Source organism: Ambystoma mexicanum, chromosome 4p (genome assembly GCF_040938575.1).
Source record: "Ambystoma mexicanum isolate Mex_15411 chromosome 4p, UKY_AmexF1_1, whole genome shotgun sequence".
Lineage (NCBI taxonomy): Eukaryota > Metazoa > Chordata > Amphibia > Caudata > Ambystomatidae > Ambystoma > Ambystoma mexicanum.
Genome location: NC_090927.1, coordinates 91,418,266 through 91,436,402, shown reverse-complemented (window position 1 = coordinate 91,436,402; position 18,137 = coordinate 91,418,266). Strand labels below are relative to the sequence as shown.

The window sequence follows — 18,137 nt, the reverse complement described above, 5'->3', positions numbered from 1 at the left end:
GGGGGGGTTGAAAGGTCACTATAAATAAAGTGACTAGCAAAGTCCTTTCATATAGCAGGTTACTCAGAAGTGCTTATGGGTGACCTTAGGCTTAGAAGAGGAATGTCTTAAGACATTTTCTAAACTGCTGCAACGTTACACATTGTTTTAGGTAAAGCGGAATCGCATTCCAATTTTTTGGGCCCCATGTGGCAAAGCTAGCTCCGCCTAGTTTCTTCATGATTATGCGTGGCTGAGTCGGTAGCATCTGACTATTAGATCGCAGAGCACGTTTTGGTATGGCCATTTTTAAACTAGTTTTTAGATATTCCGGAGCATTGCCTGAGAGACATTTAAAGACTATAACTAGCCCTTTAAAGTTTAGTCTCTGCTCTATAGAGAGCCACTGTAGTTTTTTTTCAATGTTCTGTAATGTGGGATTGATGACTCAACCCACAAACATCCCGGACTGCTCCATTTTGTATAGTCTGAAAGCGCCTGATGTTACCTTTGGTAGTTCCTGTAAGACGGCTATTGCAGTAGTCTAACTTGGTGTTAATTATAGCTGCTGCAATTGACGCTCAATTAGCTTCTGACAAATAAGGACGTATTTGCCATAGGAGGTGTGTAAAGAAGGCACATGACGGTTTAAGATATGACACATGCTTCCTAAAAGTTGGGTGAGCATCAAAGAACACTCCGAGGGTCTTTACATGTTCAGATACTAGAATGTTGTTACCACCTATTTCAAAGGCCTTATATCAATCGTCCAGATTTCTTTCAGCCTATAACGTGTGCTGATGACCAATAACTCTGTTTTCTTGTCATTAAGGGCAAGGGAATGTAGGGCCATCCATTTCTGGATTGCCTCATGAAATGAATCCTGTTAATTGTAGCCAGATCATCTTTACAGACCCAAGATAGCTTAATAACTATCTGGGTGTCATCGGCATAGTTAGCGAATTGTATGCCCATGGATTTTAGCAAATCACATAAACATTTAATATATATATTAAAAAGTAGTGGGGACAGACATGATCCCTGGGGGACATCACAGGCAACAGGGACTTTCTAAGACTGTGAGGATCCCTTGCCTACACAGGCACTTCTAGGTCCAAGAAATTATTTTAGCCATAGCACTGCTTCTGGAGAGCAAAGGCCTATTTTCTGGAGTCTCTCTGCTAGAAGGTTATGATCGACAAAGTCGAACGCCGAGGACAATTCCAACAGGAGCAGAAGAGCAGAGCTTCCTTCCTCTATAATTTCCGTTATACTGGCCTTCAGATCCAAAATAACTGTCTCGGTTCCATGGTTGGTTCTGAAAACGGACTGTTCATTTGCCAAGATGTTATTAGCTTAAACAAATGTTTGGAACTGTTTATAGGCTATGTTATCTAAAGCTTTAAGTATAAAAGGAACATTAGTGATAGGGCGATAGTTCTCTGGTATCAGGGGGTCTAGGTTATCCTTCTTTAAAAGTGGTGTAATCCAGGCCTTGTTGATGCTAGTAGGAAGTTGATACCAGTAGGAACAACAGCCTTGTCAAAAGAGAGATTAACAAGTTCTGTCACCCAGGGTGTAAAGGAATTTACAAATTCTTTAAAAGGTGTGGTAGGAAATATGTCCCCCTTAAAAGATGTGGGCTTAAGCCCTTCAATGACCACCAGAATCTCCTGTTCTGTCATTTTGATAAAAGTGAAGGGTCTTATAGTTTGAACAGGCCTCGCCAGAAATTACTCCCAGACCACAATACTTACTTATTTGTAAGTACTGAGGGGTCGGAGTATATATATATCGACTTCGCATCTCGAGAAATTAATACATATTTCAGAAGTGTATGTTCTTCTGGAATTATAGATTTGATAGAATTGGTCGTTTGGTGTGTATGCTGGAATATCACCTGCCTCCTTTTCTGTGTAATGATCAAACACAGAAGACGTATTCTGGGAGCCAAAAAGATATCTCGCTGTGTACATACCTAGAAAAATAAGTTAATTGGAGTAATTTCCTGGTTACATCACCAAGCAGAGTTCTGTTACTGGCCTGATCTGCTAAAGAATCAGAGGAAAGTGTTATTAACTACCACCTGATTTCCCCCCTTTAAGTTATCCATTGAAATAGACACATGTGCACTTTTACACACTAATACAATAGAAACACCACTGAAGGAAATGCACATTAATCATACATTTTTCCTCTTTACAAGTGATTTACATGCAGGGAATCTATATCACTTAGTAGCTTGTCTTTTTATTTGAGTTTTCTAGAATGCTGTTTGAAATTCTAACATGTCCAATGAGTGGGAGAAGATGTTTTTTTTTCAGTGAATAAGAAGTAGAGAGACTTAGATAAATAAAACAAATAAAAGCCATCAATAATGTTATGACCCCTTATTACAAAAATGCTAAATATTCTGTGTGGAAACAACTAGAATTATATGAGCAAATTCAAAATGAAGAGTGAACTTAATATCATGGAGCATGCAAAATAGATGTTTGCTTCTTTGCAGGGCTGGAGGTCCAGAATCACAATTCACTGTATATTTCACTTTTAGATATATGTTCACTTACTGTGCGTTTATTCAAGGGTGCCACATTTTGATTTTTGCTACGTGGACAAAAGTACCTGGGCATATGTTGTTCTTGCAGCCAGTAATGTTTTAACCTTTTCTGTATTGCTTAAATGTGGTTAGTTGTAGTCATGTGATGTATCACAACAGTCGCCAGTAGACCAGCCATGAAACAAGGGTCTTGTAGTACACTGCTTAACCAAAGTGTGTTTTCCAGGGCAAGTAATGTTATCATACTGCATATTACCTAAATACCTAAAACATTGTGAGTTCCTGAAGCCTGCAATCTTTTATGCATTCCAATACCACTATCAAAACATGTCAAAATCAATTTGTGATTGATGAATGTCTCTGATCAATGGGTTTCAAGTGTTTTAATGGTCTGGTATTGTTTTAAAATGGACAATGGGCATGGCTGAAGGCCAAGGCCAGTGGTGGAGAAAAAATCTATGGAATAACAATATCTTTGAAATTCAATGAAAATACTTTAGTAATGATATGTTAAGGTAAGAAACATATTGCAACAAAACCCCTAAAATTCAAGCAGTCAGGACATGCTTAACTCAGCTTATTCCCTTTGCAAAGTCCAAGAGGACAAATGTATTAGAGGAGAAGGGATTCCCAATGCCAGTGAATATGCCTTTTCACTGAGAGTGAGGTCCTGTTTCCACCCTCCAGGCCATCTGTTGTTTTCCGGCACATGTGGAGTTTGTGGCTGGCTGCTGACCATTACATTAGGTAGGTGCACTTTCTGTGCATTACTGCGCCTCCAGGGGAATTATTGAACCTGTAAAATCGAAATTTGAAAAAGAAGGAAGAAAAAAAACAACAAAGTTTGTATAAAATTGTTGGAAATGACTGTTTTATTTGGCATTTTCACTGTGTTGCCATTTGTTGAGCTTTTTAATACCTGGAGCTGCCTTGCTAATTTGACAGCACAAGTTTTCCCACTATTGCCTGCTTATTTGACTGTTTTTTGGCCCTACCAAGATGGGCGCCATGGTTTTCTTTGTTGTGTAGGCAGTCTGTGCTGAACCACCTATCCCTGTGCAGCGCTCCCATTGGTTGCTGAGTGTCTTCTTGCATCCAATCAGGGACCGGCAGGCTTTAGCCAGCCCTCTCAGCAAAGGCCCACTTCTAAAGCCCCTGTCTGCTCCCTGTCCACTTCCAGAACGCTAATTGGGGTCCTTCCTGTACCTTAACCACAATGATGCTGCCACCTCAGTCCTCTAAGAAATCCGGACTGCCTTGACTTTACCTCCTCCAGAACTATGCGTTAGTTCCCTCCTTATGGACTCACTCCTACCACCTTTGACTATCACTGTTCTTTCTGCTTGTTACTCCCATGTTGTCATCCTGATTTACAGTCCTTCTTAAAACCCTTTGCTAACATCTGAATCCAAGATTGAAAAGTCAAATCTTGCTGTGTTTGCTTTGTGCTAAAAAGTCAAATCTTGCTGTGTTTGCTTTGTGCTAAAAAGTCAAATCTTGTTGTGTTTGCTTTGTGCTAAAAAGTCAAATCTTGCTGTGTTTGCTTTGTGCTAAAAAGTCAAATTTTGCTTTATGCTACAAAATCAAATACTGCTGTTTTTGCTTTGTGCTAAAAAGTCAAATCCTGCTGCCCATTGTGAAATTCTCTGTATTTTGCTTGTATACTGATGCTTTTCTGTAATTTGCCAGCCCAGTGACCGCACCACTCTCTTTTGTCCCACACCTACCTGCCTTAGCCCCCCCCAGTTTCTCCATCCTCTCCTCACTTCCACCCCAATGGCGCTTTCTTTTTCTCCTATCTTTTCCAACTGCTTCTCCATTGACTATCCTTCCCTTCTCACTAAGTCTCGTAGGAAGAAGTTCAAAAAGGATATCTTGGCCTCTAATCCTGGTCTTCCTATCACCGACACCTACTCCAATGCTTCCTCCAGACAGACCCTCACCGACATCCTCTTTGTCATTCCTTCGTCAGATCTATGGACTCCTCATATGATCTCTGTGTTCTGTCCTATCTACTCCTCTCCCATTAATGGTGGCACTTGCTCGGAAGTTCTCATGGCTTCCTTCGGCTCCTCTAAAGTCATCATTAATCTCTACCTAAAAGGCACTGTCATGGTCCAAGGACCTCAGGCCAATCTCCTCCTCTTTGATAGGCACTTCCCTCACCATCAATTTCCTCTCATCTCCTGCTGTCCCCTCCTCTCCCCCCTTGGCTACCTTGCCCTCTCTCTCTTCCTCCTCTGCACCTTCTAGGGCTCCTTCTCCTCCGCAGGGCATACCTCTGATCTGTACCCCTCCCTGGAAGATCTTTAAGGCTAGCAACCTTCTTCATATTGCCACTCTCAACCTTCGCTCTGCTGTCAAACACTCCTTTGACATCTGTCACCTCCTTGAAGAACTAGACTTTGATGTCCTTGGTCTTACTGAGACATGGTTCACGACCAGCTCTTTCACAAGCTTTGACACTCTCCTCCCTGATGGCTACAATATCCTCTCCACACCCAGATCCTCCCGGTCCAGTGGGGGGGGGGGGGGTAGCCCTGATCTTTCCTGAGCGGATTCTTGCCTCTATCATTCCCACTCAGACCTACTCCTCTTTTGAATGCCTTGTCTGTAGGCTTTCTCTCTCGCCTACGCATTCTCTTACTGTGGCTATCATCTACCAGACTCCTGGTCAAATCATCTAATTTCTCTCTTCCTGCCTCCTGGCCTCTACCACTCAAATCCTCCTCCTCAGTGACCTCAATATACATTTAGTCTCTACTTGTTCCACCTATGTGCTCTTCCTGACCTCTGTGACTCCCTCTCCCTGTCCATCTTCCCCTCTGGCCCGACTCACTCTGCAGGGCACCCACTCAATGTCTTGTTCTCCTCTGACCTCCCCCTCTCCATCCCTCTGACCACTCCTCTCTCCTGGAGTGATCACCCCCTCCTCTCCTCTCATCTCTCCCTCTCTTCTCCCCAAGCCAAGCCTACCCCAACACTGCCACCTATGTTCTCAGACATCTGGCCCATGAAGCGTGTGTCAGTTGAGGCTTTTTACGCCACCTTCTCCCTCCCCCTCTCCACCTCTGGCTGTCTCACATCCTGACACAGCCCTGTCTCTGCTCTACTCTTCAATTTCTGATACTCTTGGTGCTCTTGCCCCTGTCATGAGGATCCGTTTGAAGTCCAAATCCAAGTGCAATTCCTGGTATGACTCTGACCTAGCTACACTTAAACGTACGTGTAGGGTGGCTGAGAGGTAATGTAGGGCTTCCTGTTCATCCTCTTACAAAGGCAATACCGACTCTCTGTCCTCACCAAGAAGAGAGCCCACATTCAAGCTTGTGTCTGCAGCATCTAACAACTGGGCTGAACTATTTAAAATCTGCAAGGAACTGGCCAACCCTGCTGCAGTCTCTACCCCTCCTGTTGCCTCCCAGGCTCTTTGCAATGCCCTTGCCTCTCACTTCATTTAAAAAAGCAATGGGCATCTTATCCACCCTCTCCACACTCTCACCCCTCGTCTCCCATCTCCATCTGTGCTTGCTGACCCTCCTTTAGCCACCCCCCCAACCTTCTCGTTCTTTCCTCTTTTCTCCCCTGACGAGGTCGCTAGACAAGTCCGATCTATGAAAGCCTCATCAAAACAGGTTAATCTCTGTTCCTCTAAAACCATCAAGGACAACATTGACACCCTCGCTTTGGCCCTTGCTGATTTTTGCAACCACTCCTTTGCCTCAGGATCCTTCACCTTCCCTCTGAAGCACTTCCTTGTGCATCCTCTTCTCAAGAAACCCACAGCTGATCCTGCTTGTCCAGTTAACTATCGCCCAATTTCCATTACTCCCTTTCTTGGCAAGCTCCTGGAAAAGGTGGCCATTTCTCAGCTTAACCTTCATTCCGATTCTGTTGGCTGTCTCCATGACCACCAGTCTGGCTTCAGAGCTGCAAGAAGCACGGAAACTGCTCTCCTGAATATCCGTGAAGATCACCACCCGGGGCGTTTAGCACATGATGCTAATAACTATAATACCCTTTTCTTCTGGCCATTACCACTCAGTACAAACATCAGTATGCAGCATTATTACTTAAATAGAACACTCCCCACCTCACTCATTCTGTATGCTCTTTCCAAGGTAGTTTGCAGATAATATAGCACTAAGGGTGCAATCCCAGGCACAGGCACTTTGGGTAAGTGGTGAAGCCGGGATTTGATCTGAGTCTGCAATTTAGGCACTTAACCACATCTCTAACCATCTCCAGTGAATACTGATATGTTTTAAAGCAGTGTCATCCCAGGCCTAACATTATATATTTCTTTTTATAGATTACATTAAAACATACACAAATCACATAACCAACCTTCTTAAAATATATATCATTATAAAAACATGGCAAGCAAAGGAAGTGTGATTGTTGCTTTATTTTCTCCATCATAAAACAAGAAGGGCAGCCAGCAGGCCAGACATCTGTCCATGGATTGCTGGTAAAGTCAGGGTTTGGGAATGGGAGCAGGTAGTCCGGTGTACTTGGTGATCTCAGAGGAGTTTCAATCATAATGCTCCTAATGTGGCCCGCCATTGTCTGTCTGGGGCATCACTGCAGCAAGGGCAGGGGGCAGCCTGATGCTGTGAAGAACTGGCCAGGTGGCTCTATGTAGCGTAGGGTACTGTGCTATGAAACCGGACCCCCATGCCCAGTGCCAAGCTGCCAGCGTGGGAAACCACTCTGTCGAAAGCAGCACCCATGCACATTTGTGAAAGCACTCCTTTTCCCTGTTTGATACTCATTTTGCCCCATCTTATATCCAAAAGCAAGGAGCCAGGACAGTCCATTAACCACCCATATTCTTGAGGATGCAGATTGCCACCACTTAGCCTCCAAGAGTCCTTCTTTCTCATGAAAAGGAATCCCAGACAGGACACATTCCTGCCTATTCCTTTCAATGGAAGCTGACCTCTGTGCCGATATGCCGTCTCTACACCACGACTTCTGAGCAAGAGATACTCCAGGGGCATTAGCAACAGTGTAAAGAGGGTCTTTCCAGCAACCTTTTAAGCAAGCATTGGCAATGCCAACAGGTTGGCCTTTTGTGTAGGCATGGGAAAGGCCCTTGCCAGGTACCGCCGTAGTGGTATTAACAACCCTTTGTTGGTAGCAGGTGCAAAATGGCTCGAGCACGTGGGCATCTAATAGCAGCGCCTGGCAAAAGCTTCAAACCTATGCACAATGCTTGTTTTTAACAGGGCGCCAGTGAAGGACACACAGAGTGCTTATAAACCGAGTGGCTGAAGGCAGGCCTGGTAAGACATTTTTATTACACCAGTAGCGTGTTTACTGCTCCAATTAAGTAATTCCTCCCTAGCTGTACTCCAATCCAATAGTTTCGACTTATAGGTGGCGCAAGCGACCCAATAGTCCAAACTACAAATGGGAAAGCCCTCTTAAGCTAGTAGCGTAGATAAAACGCTGCACTCTTTTCACACATAACATACTGTTATCGCTCTTAAGTCCTATGTTCTTGAGTGTGTGCCATTTAGCCTTCCTGTATATTTCTAGTTTTCGACATTATAAAGTTGTGCCTACAATGACCAGAATGCATATGATGTGAGCCTAAGAGCCAAGACTGGCTGATTATTGCAAACCTCACAAGAAAAATCTTTTAGTCATTGTTTAATACTGCAATCTATCTTGTTTTTTAATATTGTTAGTAATTTATGTAGCGCTTCTCCTAGCATCTTTGCGCTCTCACCCATGTTGCACAAAATCATCCCTTTCCAAAGGTAAGCGCCTTGCTCCCAAGCGATCTTCCCAGTTAGGCAGGACGTGAATAAAAAGTGCAGTTGTGCAACAAAGGTGAACACGTTTTTTTTATGGTAACCAATCGCACACATTGCAGACTATTCTATTGATAAGTTTAAAAGCAAGTTTTATGCTGTAACGGGCCCTTCCGAGTGAGAAGTGCCAGAGAAATCCACTGTTCCCACTCATCATTACACACGTGTACCTGACATGATAACAGTAACGCATTGCTTATATAGCGCTACACACCCATAGCTCTCGGAGCGCTGAAATACCAGAAGACATTATTATCCCACAGAGTGGTACTTAACTTATAGACCTTGGAAGGATGAAAGGTTGGGTTGATCCTGCCGGGATTCGAACCTGCCACAGCAGGATGCACACAGATATCAAGGGTGAGCGCTTAGCTCACTGTTCTATCTGACCAGCTTAAAGGGATGCCAAATAGGTGGCTTAAAATAAAGAGGATGAGAGGGGGGAATTACCTACAGCCTGCAAAGGCCTGCTGGAAGAGGTGGAGTGGCCTATAGGGAACTCTGGAGATTGCCCACTAGGCCTCTCCACCCTGGGCCTCTTCTTTATGGTTATGTATTGGATTTCCACATTTTCTCAAAGGAAAAGGGTTGGACTTGCTGAAAATGTGTACTATGGGGCCACTTTGAAAATTATTTCCAGGGCCTCTTTTGGTTCCCAGTCCAGCCCTGCCTGGGGGGGCCACCAGTGCAACATGGGTACAGTCCAGGGCAGTGATCACATTTGGCATTTGGCAATGGCATAGAACTGTGCCTTCATGACACTGACCTGGGGTCGGGTGGTAGGCAGTGAGATGTGGCATTGCACTTGACGCCGGAAGGCTTCAAGCAGCTGGCCCAGCACTGCACAGAATGTGGGCTGTGCCATGACGTGTATCATGACCACAGAGTGCTGGAAGGTGCCAGTACCAAGGCATTGTAAGAAGGACACTAGCTTCACCAGTGGGGGCACAGCTGTCTGGATGTTAATCCTGCTTCCTTTGTCGTCCTGTATTGTGGTGAGCAGCTCTGTTATGGTCTCCCTGTTAAGGTGGTACAGGGTGACCAAATAGCTGTCGGTGAGGGTCCAAGGTGAGGGCCTAACCCTGGGGATTGTGCATGCCTTGCTAGGACTCTCCTTATCCACCTCCCCCCTCCTCCCCTTCTGCTCCCTGGGCCCTGACCTGGTTGTCCTGCCTTTCTAGTTCTGCCTGCAGCATGAGCAGCTGCCTGTCCCAGCTCACAGTGGCTAGTGGCAGCATGGTGTTGGAAACAGTGTTTGGGGTACGGGTGTGCCTTATGTAGCCTCCTGGGGTGGATTGGGATCACCTGTGGCTTCATTTCAGGCACCTGTGTTCATTTAGCTCCAGCTGGAAGGAAGCTGGACGTAACTGTGCCATGTTTTCGGCGGTATTAGCGCTGAACATGGACTTTTGATGCAGCTATGTTTGTGCCTTGTGTGACCAGCTGTGAAAACGATGGCTGCTTTTACAGTTGGCAGTATTGGCGGCGCTAATTCCCTTGCTAGCACTTTTAAGGGTTACCGCTGGACATAGTGTTTAACTTTGAGGCTGCTAACGAACTGCCGTTAGATATGACAGAGATAAAAAACTGCCAATATATTTGGACCATGGCCTACACGTTTAAAATGAACCCCATAATGCAGAAGCCTGGGTTTGGGCTTATTTAGATGTGTGTGATACTTTATCTGAGCAGTGGCTTTGACGCTTCTAAAGCCAGTTGTGTCAGTTGACGACTGTACATCATTAATGGATTTTCCTAAGGCCAGCAGGCATGTAAAGGAAAGTACATACAGGCTGTTTTTAGCATGTCTTTCTTTGATGACATTGGCTTTTACTGAAAGGTGGCAATGCTGTCTATCAGCTGCTGGCGCGTCACTAGGAGCTGCACAGCAGAATGTATGCATAGGTGCCTATACATGTATGCCATTGATTCACTTACTCCACCTCTAGGCCGACGGACTCACCTGATTAGAAACCACTAACACCACTTTTTTGCAGCACAGACCTTTTAATGATGGTAAGGCTTTTTACTAGACTTACTTTTTATACAGACAGACTTTCAATTAAATTACTGAACATTTCCAGGTGGTTTCCATTATCAGAAAGAAATCTGCCACAATCAGAGTCCTAATTGATGTCCAACAAATACTACTTTGGTCAAACTTCCATCGTTTTAAGGACCTTCATTGCATGGTTGACCCAAATGGGGGTTTGGTAAATAAGTAAAGAAGTACGTGTCTATCTCCAATTTCCAGGAGACCCCCATTCAGAAATCATGTAAGACCTAATTGAGCTGTTTAAGGTGGTCCTCTGTAGCAATCCATGTTTTAGGTCCTAAATAGGAATTCTATGATGGTTCTGCCTTAACAGTAACATCTTGAATCATTGTATAGCTGTGGCCAGCCACGAACGCTGAGATGCGTTTCTTACATTTAGGAACATCCATCCCACCAAATATCAAAGGCAACTTCCAAAGTGCAAGACTTAGAGGTTGTGTATGTCAGAGGAAAGTATGCAGTGAAAAGTGCATGTTTGGAAACAATGTTAATAATGGAGCAACTGGGAGCACTGATTGCAGGTAGCTGACTCTGGCTGAGAGGTTTGTCATTGAGGTCTTTGTGTCTCCCAAGTGTCTCTTCCTGAAATGGATTCAGATTTCACTCTTCCAAATTCCTGATCCAATCTCTACATTTCATGCTTTTTATCATGTCTGCATTTGCTGGTAATTTCCATGCGGTATTCGTGTCCTCAGCACTTTAAGTCTTCAAGATCTTTGAGCTCGTATTTTAGTTTTGGTCAAGTCAAGTACACGAAAGCTCTTAATGCCCTTGGTTCTTCAGTTTTCAAAATGGATGAATCTATATGTAAAAGATGTCAGGTGTGTAATTCAATGCAGTGGAAAGATTTATTTGAGTATGGTCGAAAATCACAATAGTATTGGTGGATGAAATGACAAAGCTCTTTGTGAACCACTTCAAGGTCAGAAAATAATCTTTTCTACTGTCCGCCTCATAACGAGTTACACAAATTCCATTAACTCGTTTACTGACACCACAGTCCTATTTGGAGTAAGAATCTCTATTTTACGAGTTATTGTTATTCCCAAAAATTAAGTCCCAAGGTACTCCACTGGGGACCGGAGGAATTAGCACAGGTGGTAAACATTGCAGCGGTAATTCCTCCATTTCTAGGGGAAGTACCACCAGCTTGAAATGGAAGAGGTGTGGTTAATAAATGCCAGCAGCCTAACTAAACACATTCTGACGTTTGCGACATTGGCCTCTTCATTGGTGGAATCAAGAAGCAGTAATTGTGTTAAGGTTATAAAAAGGACACTTGTATTACATTATTATATTATGTCAGTATCGATGGACGATTTTGTTTTGCAATTGTATAATGACGAGCATTTCAATGGATAGGCTGTTATTTTAAAGCTGTTCATTTTCAAAATAAAAATATTTTAAAATATGGATTTATTTGTTACAGAGAAATATGGAACCTGTCCAGTCCTATTAGGATGTACCGCGGTGAGACCCCCGCCACAGTGCAAATCCGATTATGACTGCCCATCATGCCAGAAGTGCTGCGATATCTGTGGATTTAAGTGCTTGGACCCAAAAGAAGGAACGGGTTAGTATCATTTTTACTTTGGCCGATTTGGCCCAGGTCTGGCTCGCATTCGGGACTGCTACTTGTGGGTATTTGTATACCAGAAAGTAACTCTGGCGCTGTCAGTCCACCTAAAACAAGAATGGGCCATTTTATTTAATTATTTATTTGCTTGTTTATTTATTTAGTGTTTTAGAAAGTTACACTGCCATTGATACTTCAGTGTGCCTGCAGAAACGTTTGGGGTAAAGGGGAACAAAGGACTAGCTGGGATGGATCACCTGGAAGAGTGTTCATGTACAGGAGAGCAAACTCCCCACTTGGTAGACCTTCTATTTAACATTGATTAATCAAGTAGGCGCCAGATCCTGGAAAGAGATTGATTGGAGTGTTCCTGACAAATTGGTAGCTGCCTTTTGGGAATTCTTTTCTAAAGAGGAGGGTGTTTACTCCTTTCCTGAATTTCATGTGGCCTGGTTGCAGTCTGTGTGCCTGGGGGATCACATTCCACATCTTAGACCCTGCTGTTTCAGACTCCTTTCCCCAAACCACCTAGGTTTGAAGGTTCTGTGCGCAAGTTTACTGTCAGACCTACTCCTTTGGATGTATTTGCATAGGAGGTCAGGCAAATACTTTGGAGCGGTCATACATGATGCTCTCCTGGTGATGCAAAAGAATTTAACTTCTACTCTTCTTGGGACGGGAAGGCAGTGTAGACGTATGAGTGCTCCAGGCGAGGCAGTAGAGATGTATGAGTGCTCCAGGCGAGGCAGTGGAGGCGTATGAGTGCTCCAGGCGAGGCAGTGGAGGCGTATGAGTGCTCCTGGAGAGGCAGTGGAGGCGTATGAATGCTCCGGTTAAATGCTCATGGTTCTTCCATAAACACATTAGAGGTGCTGCTCTGTTCTGAATTCTCTTGATTTACTTTTTGGGAAGACCGGTGAGGGCCTGTTGGCAATAGTCCAGTATCGAGATACGCTAAAAACAGCAGTAATGTGGCGGTAATTCCATTATCGCAGCATTACCGCAAAGCTGTAATACAGCTTTGGCGGGGAGGTGGAGGATTTTCCTCCAGCTATAAACTGTAGGGAAATATGCCACCTTATCGCCAAAATCAGCACAATTACTGCTCAAAGAATTTCCACCAGTGTTAATTCTGCACCAATCCTCATGGAGTCCTATAGACTCCAGAAATGGGGCTTACACCACCCTACCACCACTTGTAATCCTGCGGTAAATCCCTAGGACCAAGTGGTAGTAACAGTAATTCTGTTAGGAGATATTTTGGCGGATTTATGTGCAAAATATCGCCAAACTTGTACTGCAGCCCTTAATTTTATAATGCAGCTGCCCATTGTAGAGCATATATTTTTGCTGTAGGCGGGAAATTGATTGAAGAATATGCTGCCTTTTCTCAGAGTCTGTACGGGCGCTGTAGTACTGTGACTATGTTTTCTAGTATGTGTTAATTCTTTTTTACGGTCTTTATTGGACACTTGCCTACTTTGACTACAATTTCCAGGATGTACTGCCCCTGCTTTCCTTCTGTCACTCTCTTTTTGGAGACTCTCGCCATCTTTTCTGAACACTTTGGTACTTTGACTACAGCTGCCAGAATTCAGTGTTTTAGCTTATCTCCTCCCACCATCTTTATTGTATGGTTTTCTATTTTGTATTTCCCAACAGGCCCAGAGACATCAATTCAACAAAATGACAGGGGTATCAGAATAGACATCAAACGCCCAATGACATCACAGGAAATCACATCAGAGGGCATTTTACTCTTCTTCATAATGCCATTGGATGTAGTAGACTAGATCTACTGTTACCGGGAAAAAACTTTCTAACTACCTGAAATAAGGTCAATGGAAACACACTTACAGGCCATCCGAGGCATTTCCAAGAATATGGAAGTTCACATTTATTGTCCAATCATTAAAAACGTAATTCTTTATAAATGTGATCAGTATTACATATATTCATCCAACTGTTTAATCTAGAATGGAATTCCACATAACCCTTGTCCCACCATGAAAAGCCTATCATTTACCTCCACGACCTGTTTACAAAATCCTAGCATTCTACTCAATTATATAATTTTACCCAAGATATATCACTTTCACACAGCTTGAATGAATGGCTGTTGTGTCAGCCCCAAATTGCACACGCTTCTGTCCACCTGGCTATTCGGTGCAGGTCATTCTTCAGAAGGTAGCAACACTTCTATATTCTTATAATTTTTCTTTCTTTATGGTTAATTTGACAGAATCTACAATTAATATTTGAAACTATCAGTGATTACCAAAGAGCTCCTGTCAGATGGAGAACTGCAGAGTTTGAAATCAAGTTTTGTTTTTTAAACAAAAAAGGGGTAAGAATTGTACCTACCACTGGTCACTTAATGCCTCATTTCATGACTCGACTCTTTATCGCGGTCGGCAGATTCAAGCTCCAGAAACATTTCTCGTGATGACAAAATAGTATTTGGTTCCACTAAATGTGTGTCCTTTATTGGTCTCCAAATTGTTCGGGTCCCTTTGTACTTCGAGAATCTTCTCCACTTTCGGGATTATGGCACTGGCAATTGTCCCACATCGGCGTCAGATTATCGAAAGTGGACATCGCCCACCCGGCTTTGATCCAATGTCTTGAAATGCTTTTCTTGACCTTGCAGCTGATCTTCACCTTTGGCACGCACTTCTTTTGATTGCCAGGGATTTTAGTCTTAGAGTCAGTGACCCAGTAGACAGTAAAACTCAAAGGCTCTCTGAATATAAGGAGGACATTGTCGAACAAATCAAAGTGCACCATGCTGACACCAGCTCAGTGGATTTAGGTACTCTGTCTTCAACTTTTGGGGTGGTGGGTGATTGTCTCGCTTCTTTTAAACATTTTAAAGTAAGAGCTCGTCCTTCTGAGCCCTGGTTCTTCGACAATCTATGTGCTCACTGCCTTCAATCCCAGCAAATACAGCGTAAATGGCATCTTGGCTGTGATTCCGCTACAAAAAAGTCCCTTCAGCACATCTATGCTGCTTACCATGAAGCTATTTGTACAGCCACACAGTCCTATTTCTAATGACGCATAGAAGCATCTTTTAACCACTCTAAAGAGTTGTCCAAGACTGTGCGTTCGCTATCTTATGTTCCACCTGACTCAATCCCGTCTTCTTGATTGATTGATATTTTATTTCTATCGTGCTCGTACGCAAGTGTTTCAGAGCACGACAAGGCAAGGGAGGGGAACAGGGGAGAACAAAACAGCGATCTTACTAGGGCCCAGTGACATTGAGAACATGCAAGTGCATTGGAGAGGGGGAGGGGAAAAGTGCATGGAGGGAGGGAGAAGTGGAAAGTGCGAAGCAGAGGAGAAACAGATAAATAATAATAAAGGCAACAAACAGTGGTAATGCAGCTAGGTTTAAGGCAGCAGACAGGGTACGTCTGATAAGTGCAGGAAGAAAAAGGGGGGGCTGTATGTGTACAGATACAGACCCCAGTGCAAGAGGTGGCCCGGAGGCAGTGCAGGAGGTTGGCAGGGTGAGCAGGTTGCTGGGCCCGAAGGACAGAGAGTGGCCAGGTGCACAGTGCCAAGAGAGAACATATCAGCAGGGGAGAAGGGGAGCGAAGGCAGAAGAAAAGAGGAATGTCTTTAGCTGCTTCCAGAACCGGAGACGGTTCTCCTCAAGTTTTAGAGTGGCAGGGAGGCTGTTCCAGAGGGAGGCCCCAGCTGAAGCCACAGATCAAGCCCCAGCTCGTTTCTTTGAAAAACGACTGACCCTGAGGGAGTTGGAGGTAGAGGAGTGAAGAGCTTGAGAGGGGAGGTATTTGCGGAGGGATAGCTGAAGGTATTTTGGACCCATGCCCCAGAAAGCCTTGTGGACAATGCAGAGGTTTTTGAATTTAATCCTTGCATCCACTGGGAGCCAATGGAGAGATTTCAGAGCTGGAGAGATACGATCCCAGGACTTGAGGCCAAGGTTAAGTCTTGCAGTCCTGTTCTGGATTAGTTGTAGAGGGCGGAGAGTAGAGGCGGGTAGATTTAGAAAGAGGCTGTTAAAATAGTCCAAGCTAGAGAGAACCAGAGCTTGGGATACCATGAGCTTCTGGGGGAAGGAGAGGAAAGGCAGAGTACCTCTGCGGAGGTGCAGTTGGAAATTTGACTTTTTAGAGACCTCAGAGATGTGGGCGGAGAAGGAAAGGGTGGAGTCAAAGATGACCACGAGGTTCTTAGCCTCGCAGGTGGGGGTAGGAGGAGGGCCATGGGAGGCCAGCCAGAGAGTGAGGGGAAAGGATGGTGAAGGTGTGCCGATGAGGAGGATCTCCGTCTTGCTGGCATTCAGACATAGATCATTGCCGGCCCACCAATCTTGAATGGCAGTTAGGCAATCGGAGATGAGAGAGGGAGAGGAGGTGGTAGAGGGCAGCCTGAAAATGAGTTGTGCTGTCAGCGTAGCACTGGAAATTTGAGCAGAAAGTGGCAATGCAGTCGGCGAGAGTTGCCAGGTATTGGTTGAAAAGCCGGGGAGAGAGGTTAGACCCCTGGGGAACACCACAGGTAGAGAGGAAGATAGGTGAAAGGAAGGACCCAAGTTGGACCTGGGAGGGTCGATCTGAGAGGAAAGAGGTCAGCCAGGCCAGAGCCTGATCACTGATAACCAGGTTTTCATGGAGACGGTTGAGCAGGATGGTATGGTTGACTGTGTCAAAGGCAAAAGAGAGATCAAGGAGGAAGAGGACAGAGGGAATGTTAGAGTCAAGGTTGGAGTGCAGATCTTCACGGATATTCAGGAGAGCAGTTTCCGTGCTTCTGGCAGCTCTGAAGCCAGACTGGTGGTCATGGAGACAGCCAACAGAATTGGAATGAAGGTTAAGCTGAGAAATGGCCAACTTTTCCAGGAGCTTGCCAAGAAAGGGAGTAATGGAAATTGGGCGATAGTTAGCTGGACAAGAAGGATCAGCTGTGGGTTTCTTGAGAAGAGGATGCACAAAGGAGTGCTTCAGAGGGGAGGGGAAGGATCCCGAGGCAAAGGAGTGGTTGCAAAAATCAGCAAGGGCCGGAGCAAGGGTGTCAATGTGGTCCTTGATGGTTTTAGAGGAACAGGGATGAACCTGTTTTGACAAGGCTTTCATAGATCGGACTTGTCTGGTGACCTCGTCAAGGGTGAAAAGAGGAAAGGACGAGAAGGATGGCGGGGTGGGGCTAAAGGAGGGTCAGCAAGCACAGATGGGGAGGTGAGAGTAGGGCTGTGGGTGGAGAGGGTGGACAGGATGTCCTGGGTTTTATAAATGAAGTGAGAGGCAAGGCCATTGCAAAGAACCTGGAAGGCAACAGGAGGGGTAGAGACTGCAGCAGGGTTGGCCAGTTCCATGCAGATTTTAAAGAGTTCGGCCGAGTTGTTAGATGCCACAGAGACACAAGCTTGAATGCGGACTGTCTTCTTGGTGAGGACAGAGAGTCGGTATTGCCTTTGTAGCAGGCAACAGGCCAGTTTGTCAGAGGATGAACAGGAAGTTCTCCATTTTCTCTCAGTCGCCCTACACTTACGTTTAAGTGTAGCTAGGTCAGAGCCATACCAGGAATTGCACTTGGCTTTGGACTTCAAATGGATCCTCATGACAATGGCAAGAGCATCAAGCGGATAAGAAATTGAAGAGTAGAGCAGAGACAGGGCTGTGTCAGGGTGTGAGACAGCCAAAGGTGGAGGGGGGGGGGAGAAAGTGGCGGCAAAAGCCTCCACTGACACACGCTTCATGGGCCTGATGTCCGAGAAGGTGGGTGGCAGTGTTGGGGTAGGCTTGGAGGTAAGAGAGGTAGAGATGAGAGGAGAGGAAGGAGTGATCGCTGCAGGAGAGAGGAGTGGTCAGAGGGATGGAGAGGGGGAGGTCAGAGGAGATCAAGACATCAGTTGTGAATCGGGTCAGGACTGCTCATAACCTGCAGGGGATAGTGCCCACAAGCTATTTGGTCTTCCTCTTGATGTTGAAGCAGGCCATGGTGGTCTCCTGAGACAGGGCATCTTTGGTGTTTTGGAAAGATGTTTGGTGTATCTTGGTCTACTCCCATTGTGTTTTGGATGTGATGAGGTTTATCCGCAGCTCTATGATTGTGGCCAACAGGGTGATGAAACCTCTGCAGTAATTGTCCATACCTAGAAAGCTGCCTTGT

At 44.9% G+C, this 18,137-nt stretch overlaps 1 protein-coding gene across 1 annotated transcript in view; it reads left to right on the top strand.

Annotated features, from left to right (window-relative positions):
* Nucleotides 1-18,137, top strand: part of LOC138452783 (WAP four-disulfide core domain protein 3-like) — a 253,499-nt gene that overhangs the window by 24,519 nt on the left and 210,843 nt on the right. Inside the window, exon 3 of the mRNA XM_069605123.1 lies at nucleotides 11,847-11,990. Within this exon, the coding sequence (XP_069461224.1) occupies nucleotides 11,847-11,990 (144 nt within the window). The remainder of the gene's footprint in view (nucleotides 1-11,846; nucleotides 11,991-18,137) is intronic.